This window comes from Pristiophorus japonicus, unplaced genomic scaffold (assembly GCF_044704955.1).
Source record: "Pristiophorus japonicus isolate sPriJap1 unplaced genomic scaffold, sPriJap1.hap1 HAP1_SCAFFOLD_3400, whole genome shotgun sequence".
Taxonomy (NCBI): domain Eukaryota; kingdom Metazoa; phylum Chordata; class Chondrichthyes; family Pristiophoridae; genus Pristiophorus; species Pristiophorus japonicus.
The window spans coordinates 3,144-11,718 of record NW_027253217.1 but is presented as its reverse complement, the minus strand read 5'-3'; the positions used below and the strand labels follow the sequence as shown (position 1 = coordinate 11,718).

At 54.0% G+C, this 8,575-nt stretch overlaps 2 protein-coding genes across 2 annotated transcripts; one reads left to right on the top strand and one right to left on the bottom strand.

Annotated features, from left to right (window-relative positions):
- Positions 1-242: 242 nt before the first annotated feature.
- On the top strand, positions 243-8,131 carry LOC139250049 (probable ATP-dependent RNA helicase DDX23; the record flags this gene model as incomplete). Its single annotated transcript, XM_070872619.1, has 3 exons — positions 243-381; positions 3,192-3,325; positions 7,973-8,131. Coding segments are annotated over 3 exons (390 nt in total), but the record flags the coding sequence as incomplete, so codon positions are not given.
- Positions 6,418-7,736, bottom strand: LOC139250048 (zinc finger protein 229-like). The gene is made up of 4 exons (XM_070872617.1): positions 7,605-7,736; positions 6,957-7,475; positions 6,565-6,875; positions 6,418-6,451 (listed from the first exon to the last, which is right to left on the bottom strand). Exons 1-4 carry the CDS (start codon positions 7,734-7,736, stop codon positions 6,418-6,420), a joined length of 996 nt encoding a protein of 331 aa, XP_070728718.1.
- Positions 8,132-8,575: the final 444 nt, after the last annotated feature.

The window sequence follows — 8,575 nt, the reverse complement described above, 5'->3', positions numbered from 1 at the left end:
CCCCCGGACCCCCAAAAGCTCCTGCGTTACTTGCCCACACGCCGTCGCAATTCACCTGCGAGCCCCCGAGCGGTGCGTGTCGGCCGGCTATTTGACTGTAGGGTGCATCGCGGATTGTCCCGCCTCCACAGGAAGGGGGAACCCTGCTCGCCGTGGATACACAGCTCCCTTTGCACCCACACCCCACCCCCTTGCCTAGACTCGCAGCAGCCTGACCTCTGCCCTCTGCTCTCTCTCACCAGCCCAAGTTCCTGTCGAAGGCCGAGCGGGAGGCGGAGGCGCTGCGTCGGCGGCAGCAGGAGGTGGATGAGCGGCGGCGGGTACAGGACGACGAGCGGAAGAAGCGGAAACTGTTCCAGGAGCTGGGAAGGAAAATGCTGGGTGTGCGACTCGAGCTGGGTCTATTTCTGTGCGTGCAGGGGCGCCGTGGTATCTGCGCAGTAACTCCTGCGGCGATTCCCCGATCACCGACTCGCATTTGCACCGAACCCTTGACGTGGGCCTTCTGCTCAGCATTTGTGTGGTGCCGGGGGACTGCTGATGTCGTGACCATCAGCAGACCGGGGCCTTTAGAGGGAGCACGGGCCCAGCCCACACTGTGTGCGATGTGTGTGGGCGCACTGGGTCCGTGCAGCAGAGCTGGTCTCCAGTCGTCCTGGTTAACCCTTGCCCCCGGACCGAGACCTCGCTCTGTCAAGCCCCGTGTGGTGGCTGGTGTACAACGGTCACCCCACGTTAAAACAATCCACCCACAGGCATCTTCCACCCTTCAGGATGTAGTTCGGGATCCGGAATATTAGCTCCTTCATCGAAACACCTGGGAACTTATCACTTTTCGGAGTGGTATGCAAGTCATCCTCGCTTCGAGGAACTGCCGAAGGTGATGATGGTGGTAAAATGTCCCAAGGTGCTTGACGAGAGCGTAAATCAGCCAAAATCTGACACTGAGCCACATGAGGAGATATCAGGATAGGCGAGGTGATAGTGAGTAGAATGGGCCTCTGTTCTGTGGAGTTTGGAAGAATGAGAGGTGATCTCATTGAAAGCACCAGAAATAAACTCCAGTGCTTGGTATAACATTTTTATGTCGGGGCTATACAGGGTAGATACAGGGAGGGTGTTTTCCCCCCCCGGGCTGGGGAGTCTGGAACCAGGGGTCACACAGTCTCAGGATAAGGGGTCGGCCATTTAGGACTGAGATGAGGAGGAATTTCTTCACTCAGAGGGGGGTGAATCTTTGGAACTCTCTGCCCCAGAGGGCTGTGGAGGCTCAGTCGTTGAGTACATTCAAGGCTGAGATCGAGAGATTTTTGGATATTGAGGGATCTGGAGATCGGGCGGGAAAGTGGAGTTGAGGTCGAAGATCAGCCGTGATCTTATTGAATGGCAGAGCTTCTGTTCTTATGGCCTCGAGTTTTGGTGTTCCCGCACGTGAAAACACTGCCCTACTCTATCAAAACCTTAGAAAATTTTAAATACCTCTATTAGGTCCCCCCACGCCCTCGCAGTTCTCGTAGCATCCTGTAAATCTGTTGTGCTCCCTCTCGAGTGCCTCGATATCCTTTTTATGTGGAGACCAGAACTGTGCACGGTGCTCCAAGTGTGGTCTAACCCAGGTATATGGAGACCAGAACTGTGCACGGTGCTCCAAGTGTGATCTAACCCAGGTATATGGAGACCAGAACTGTGCACAGTGCTCCCAGTGTGGTCTAAACCAGGTATATGGAGACCAGAACTGTGCATGGTGCTCCCAGTGTGGTCTAACCCAGGTATATGGAGACCAGAATTGTGCACGGTGCTCCAAGTGTGGTCTAACCCAGGTATATGGAGACCAGAACTGTGCACGGTGCTCCAAGTGTGGTCTAACCCAGGTATATGGAGACCAGAACTGTGCACGGTGCTCCCAGTGTGGTCTAACCCAGGTATATGGAGACCAGAACTGTGCACGGTGCTCCCAGTGTGGTCTAACCCAGGTATATGGAGACCAGAACTGTGCACAGTGCTCCCAGTGTGGTCTAACCCAGGTATATGGAGACCAGAACTGTGCACAGTGCTCCCAGTGTGGTCTAACCCAGGTATATGGAGACCAGAACTGTGCACAGTGCTCCAAGTGTGGTCTAACCCAGGTATATGGAGACCAGAACTGTGCACAGTGCTCCAAGTGTGGTGTAACCCAAGGTATATGGAGACCAGAACTGTGCACAGTGCTCCCAGTGTGGTCTAACCCAAGGTATACGGAGACCAGAATTGTGCACAGTGCTCCCAGTGTGGTCTAGCCCATGGTATATGGAGACCAGAACTGTGCATGGTGCTCCCAGTGTGGTCTAACCCAGGTATATGGAGACCAGAATTGTGCACGGTGCTCCAAGTGTGGTCTAACCCAGGTATATGGAGACCAGAACTGTGCACGGTGCTCCAAGTGTGGTCTAACCCAGGTATATGGAGACCAGAACTGTGCACAGTGCTCCCAGTGTGGTCTAACCCAGGTATATGGAGACCAGAACTGTGCACAGTGCTCCCAGTGTGGTCTAACCCAGGTATATGGAGACCAGAACTGTGCACAGTGCTCCAAGTGTGGTCTAACCCAGGTATATGGAGACCAGAACTGTGCACAGTGCTCCCAGTGTAGTCTAACCCAGGTATATGGAGACCAGAACTGTGCACGGTGCTCCCAGTGTGGTCTAACCCAGGTATATGGAGACCAGAACTGTGCACAGTGCTCCCAGTGTGGTCTAACCCAGGTATATGGAGACCAGAACTGTGCACGGTGCTCCCAGTGTGGTCTAACCCAGGTATATGGAGACCAGAACTGTGCACGGTGCTCCCAGTGTGGTCTAACCCAGGTATATGGAGACCAGAACTGTGCACGGTGCTCCCAGTGTGGTCTAACCCAGGTATATGGAGACCAGAACTGTGCACGGTGCTCCCAGTGTGGTCTAACCCAGGTATATGGAGACCAGAACTGTGCACGGTGCTCCAAGTGTGGTCTAACCCTGGTATATGGAGACCAGAACTGTGCACAGTGCTCCCACTGTGGTCTAACTGAGCTCCGATACAAGTTTAGCATAACGTCTCTGCTTTACAACACTACTCTTCTAGAAATAAACCCCGAGTGCTTGGTTTGTTTTGTTGCTTTATGCTCCCGACGGACTGTGGGAGGTTATTAACGAGTGCCCCTTGTCCCGCTGCAGAGGACCCACAGGAGAGGGAGAGGCGAGAGCGCCGGGAGAGAATGGAACGGGAGAGTCAGGGGAATGACGAGGAAGGGGGGCGGTTGAAGATGCGAGAGGAGAAGGACAAGACGAAGGAGCTGCAGGCCATCAAGGTATGGAGCCCCTGCCAATGGCGACCGCGACAGATCATTAAAATAAGACCTCGGACATAGGAGCAGGAGTCGGCCATTCGGCCCCTCGAGCCTGCTCCGCCATTCAATACGACCGTGGCTGATCCGATCATGGACTCAGCTCCACTTCCCCGCCCGCTCCCCATAACCCTTCACTCCCTTATCGCTCAAAAATCTGTCTATCTCCGCCTTAAATATATTCAATGTCCCAGCCTCCACAGCTCTCTGGAGAGGCTGAAGGGAGACCTTATTGAGGTTCCAGCATCGAAGCACTGACCACACTCGACCAGCTCCGCTGGGCAGGGCCACATTGTCCGCATGCCCCCCCAGACACGAGACTCCCCAAAGCCAGCGCTCTACTCGGAACTCCTTCACGGGCAATCGGGCCAAAGGTGGGCAGAGGAAACGTTACAGGGACCACCCTCAAAGCCCTCCCTGATATAAAGTGCAACATCCCCACTGACACCTGGGAGTCCCCGGCCCAAAGACCAGACCGCCCTAAGTGGAGGAAGTGCATCCGGGAGGGCGCTGAGCACCTCGAGTCTCGTCGCCGAGAGCGTGCAGAAACCAAGCGCAGGCAGCGGAAGGAGCGTGCGGCAAACCTGTCCCACCCTCCCCTTCCCTCAACGTCTATCTGTCCCACCTGTGACAGGGACTGTGGTTCTCGTATTGGACTGTTCAGCCACCTAAGGACTCGTGTTTAGAGTGGAAGCAAGTCTTTCTCGATTCCGAGGGACTGCCTGTGATGATGTATAAAATGATGAGGGGCCTAGATATAGTGGGTAGGAAGGACCTATTTCCCTTAGCAAAGGGGTCAACAACCAGGGGGCATGGATTTAAAGTAATTGGGAGGAGGTTTACTGGGGACATTTTTTATCCCAGAGGGTGGTGGGGGTCTGGGGTGGAACTCACAGCCTGAAAGGGTGGTAGAGGCAGAAACCCTCACCACATTTGGATGTGCACTTGAAGTGCCGTAACCGACAGGGCTACGGACCGAGAGCTGGAAAGTGGGATTAGGCTGGGTAGCTCTTGGTCGGCCGGCACGGACACGATGGGCCGAAATGGCCTCCTTCCATGTTATAAACTTCTGTGATTTGAGAGAATTACAAAGATTCACCACCTTCTGAGAGAAGAAATTCCTCCTCTTCTCTGTCTTAAATGGGCGACCCCGTATTCTGAAATTATGCCCACCTGATTCAAGATTATCCCACGAGGGGGAAACATCCTCTCTGCATCCAGCTTGTCGAGCCCCCTCATAATCTTATACGTTTCGATAAGATCGCCTCTCATTCTTCTGAATCCCAATGAGTAGAGGCCCAACCTGCTCAATCTTTCCTCAAAAGACAACCCCCTCATCTCCGGAATCAACCGAGTGAACCTTCTCTGAACTGCCTCCAAAGCAAGTATATCCTTTCGTAAATATGGAAACCAAAACTGCACGCAGTACTCCAGGTGTGGCCTCACCAATACCCTGTATAACTGTAGCAAGACCTCCCTGCTTTTATACTCCATCCCCTTTGCAATAAAGGCCAAGATACCATTGGCCTTCCTGATCACTTGCTGTACCTGCATACTAACCTTTTGTGTTTCATGCACAAGTACCCCCAGGTCCCTCTGTATCGCAGCATTCTGTAATCTCTATTAAAATAATATTTTGCTTTTCTATTCTTCCTGCCAAAGTGGATAATCTCACATTTTCCCACATTATACTCCGTCTGCCTAATTTCTGCCCACTCAATTAATCTATCTCTATCCCATTGCAGACTCTCTGTGTCCTCCTCACAACTTACTTTCCCACCCATCTCTGTATCATCAGCAAACTTGGTTACATTACACTCATGAACAGGTACAGAAAATAATCAGGAAGGCTAATGGGACGCTGGCCTTTATATCCAGGGGATGAGAATACAAGGGGTAGAGGTTATGCTGCACTGTACAAAGCCCTGGTTAGACCACACCTGGAGCACTGTGAGCAGTTCTGGGCCCACACCTGAGGGAGGGTATATTGGGCTCGGAGGGAGTGCAGTGTGGGTTTACCAGAGTGTTACCCGCACTCCAAGGGTTACATTACGAGGGGAGATTACACAAACTGGGGTTGTGTTCCCCGGGATTTAGGGGGTGATCTGATGGAAGTTTTCAGGATATTTCGGGGAACAGAGAGGGTAGAGAGAGAGAAACTGTTCCCGCTGGTTGGGGAGTCTGGGACTAGGGGCAGAGTCTGAAAATTAGAGCCAGACCTTTCAGGAGTGAAGTTGGGAAACATTTCTACACACAAAGGGTGGGAGAGGTTTGGAACTCTCTTCCGCAAACGGGAATTGATGCTGGGGGCCAATTGTTCATTTTAAATCCGAGATTGATAGATTTCTGTTAACCAAAGGGCATTAAGGGATATGGGGCCAAGGCGGGTATATGGGGTTAGGTCACCTATCAGCCACGATCTCATTGAATGGTGGAACAGGCTCGAGGGGCTGAATGGCCTCCTCCTGTTCCTAATGTAACAGGCTCGAGGGGCTGAATGGCCTCCTCCTGTTCCTAATGTAACAGGCTCGAGGGGCTGTATGGCCTCCTCCTGTTCCTAATGTAACAGGCTCGAGGGGCTGTATGGCCTCCTCCTGTTCCTAATGTAACAGGCTCGAGGGGCTGTCTGGCCTCCTCCTGTTCCTAATGTAACAGGCTCGAGGGGCTGAACGGCCTCCTCCTGTTCCTAATGTAACAGGCTCGAGGGGCTGTATGGCCTCCTCCTGTTCCTAATGTAACAGGCTCGAGAGGGGCTGTATGGCCCCCTCCTGTACCCATGTCCCTATGATAATGCAGCAATGTCGGGGGCTCTGGTTGTGGAGGTGGGGGGGTGGGTTTGCTGCACCCACCCCCTCCCTGCCGGAGGCTGGGACAACGAGCGCCATGGGGACACATCGCTGCCCTCCGGAAAGTATGGCTGCTATCATGGTCTGGGGTGGGGGCTGCTGGGTTTGGGGCTCGGCTCCTGGGTCCTCTCTCCCACCCCGCCTGTGTTTTTTTTTAAAAGCAAAGCTGATTTAATTGACATATATCCAGAATATTAAACTCCAGGCCATTTATCGGGTTAATATCAGCAGCAACAAAGCCCGACTGTCAAAATGAACATGGGTCAATCATGGATGTGATTAACAGCAGCAAAAACAGCAGAATCCAACCCCTGCAGTCACATGTGAACTTGTTGGTGTCTCAGCAAGTGGGATGACTGAGTGAATCCCTTCCCACACTCAGAGCAGGCGAACTGTCCCTCCCCAGTGTGAATGCGTTGGTGTATCGGCAGACCATTTTTGCTTTCAAATTTCTTCTCACAGTCAGAACATTTTAAAGGTCCCTTATTGCTGTGAATAAGTTGATGTGTAGTGAGGTTGGACGACTGAGTGAATCCCTTCCCACACACTGAGCTGGTGAACAGCCTCTCCCCAGTGTGTACTCGCTGGTGTTTCAGCAGGTTGGATGAACGAGTGAATCCCTTCCCACATGCTGAGCTGGTGAAGGGCCTCTCCCCAGTGTGAACTCGCTGGTGTTTCAGCAGGTTGGATGAACGAGTGAATCCCTTCCCACACGCTGAGCAAGTGAACGGCCTCTCCCCAGTGTGAACTCGCTGGTGTTTCAGCAGGTTGGATGAATGAGTGAATCCCTTCCCACACGCTGAGCTGGTGAAGGGCCTCTCCCCAGTGTGAACTCGCTGGTGTTTCAGCAGGTTGGATGAACGAGTGAATCCCTTCCCACACGCTGAGCTGGTGAAGGGCCTCTCCCCATTGTGAACTCGCTGGTGTTTCAGCAGGTTGGATGAACGAGTGAATCCCTTCCCACACGCTGAGCAAGTGAACGGCCTCTCCCCAGTGTGAACTCGCTGGTGTTTCAGCAGGTTGGATGAAGGAGTGAATCCCTTCCCACACACTGAGCAGGTGAAGGGCCTCTCCCCAGTGTGAACTCGCTGGTGTTTCAGCAGGTTGGATGAACGAGTGAATCCCTGCCCACACACTGAGCAGGTGAACGGCCTATCCCCGGTATGAATACACAAGGGAGTTTCCAGCTCAGGAGGGTAATTGAATCCTTTCCCACAATCCCCACACTTACATGGTTTCTCCGTGGTGTGACTGCGCTTGTGTCTCGACTGGTTGGATGATCAGCTGAAGCCTCGTCCACACACACAACACGTGTGCGTTTCCTCCCCAGTGTGAACAGTGCTTTTTGTTTCCGTATTCAATGGTTGATGATTTTCAGGTCCGATGAATCAAATTACTTTGGCAGTTCTTGATGTGATGTTCAGTTTGAGCTTCCCATCTACAAACCCTCTCCTTCTAACACCCCACCCGTTGGACTTCACACCATCGCTCCTGAAGGCGCCAGTCAGTATTGAGCTTATTGTTTCCATTCACACATTGCAACAGAAAAGCCCCAGAGCTGGGCTCTCTTTGTATTCGAATCCCCAGCGGCAAGAGGGCTGCCCATTCCAGCACACTGGCACTTAAAATCGGAGCCAGTGGGTGGTGAGACCAAGTGCCTTGTCCCAATAAAGGGGGATAAAGGCCCACAGCCTCCGCTGGACAAGGGTGTGGGGGAACCGGCCGGTCCTGGGCCTTGCTGACTGGGATCTTGCTGTTCCCGCAGGAGCGCTACCTGGGCGGGGTGAAGAAGCGAAGGAGGACACGGCATCTCAACGACAGGAAGTTTGTGTTCGAGTGGGACGCTTCGGAAGACACATCCCTGGACTACAACCCTTTGTGAGTAAGGGCCCCCTAAACTCCCCACCGCTGTGAGTGCCGGACCGCTAACTCCCCTCCCCTCCCCCCCCCACAACCCCCCCCCCCCCCCCCCCAACCCTTCGGAGAAGGGAACGCCCTATTTCAGCAGCAGCACCTGCAAACTACACAACACGTCATTTGTATCACTTGGTGTGTTCCCAATAGAACCCCCTCACTTCCCTCCCTCACTCTCCCCTCCCCGTCCTCCCTCACTCTCCCCTCCCCGTCCTCCCTCACTCTCCCCTCCCCGTCCTCCCTCGCTCTCCCCTCCCCGTCCTCCCTCGCTCTCCCCTCCCCGTCCTCCCTCACTCTCCCCTCCCCGTCCTCCCTCGCTCTCCCCTCCCCGTCCTCCCTCACTCTCCCCTCCCCGTCCTCCCTCACTCTCCCCTCCCCGTCCTCCCTCACTCTCCCCTCCCCGTCCTCCCTCACTCTCCCCTCCCCGTCCTCCCTCGCTCTCCCCTCCCCGTCC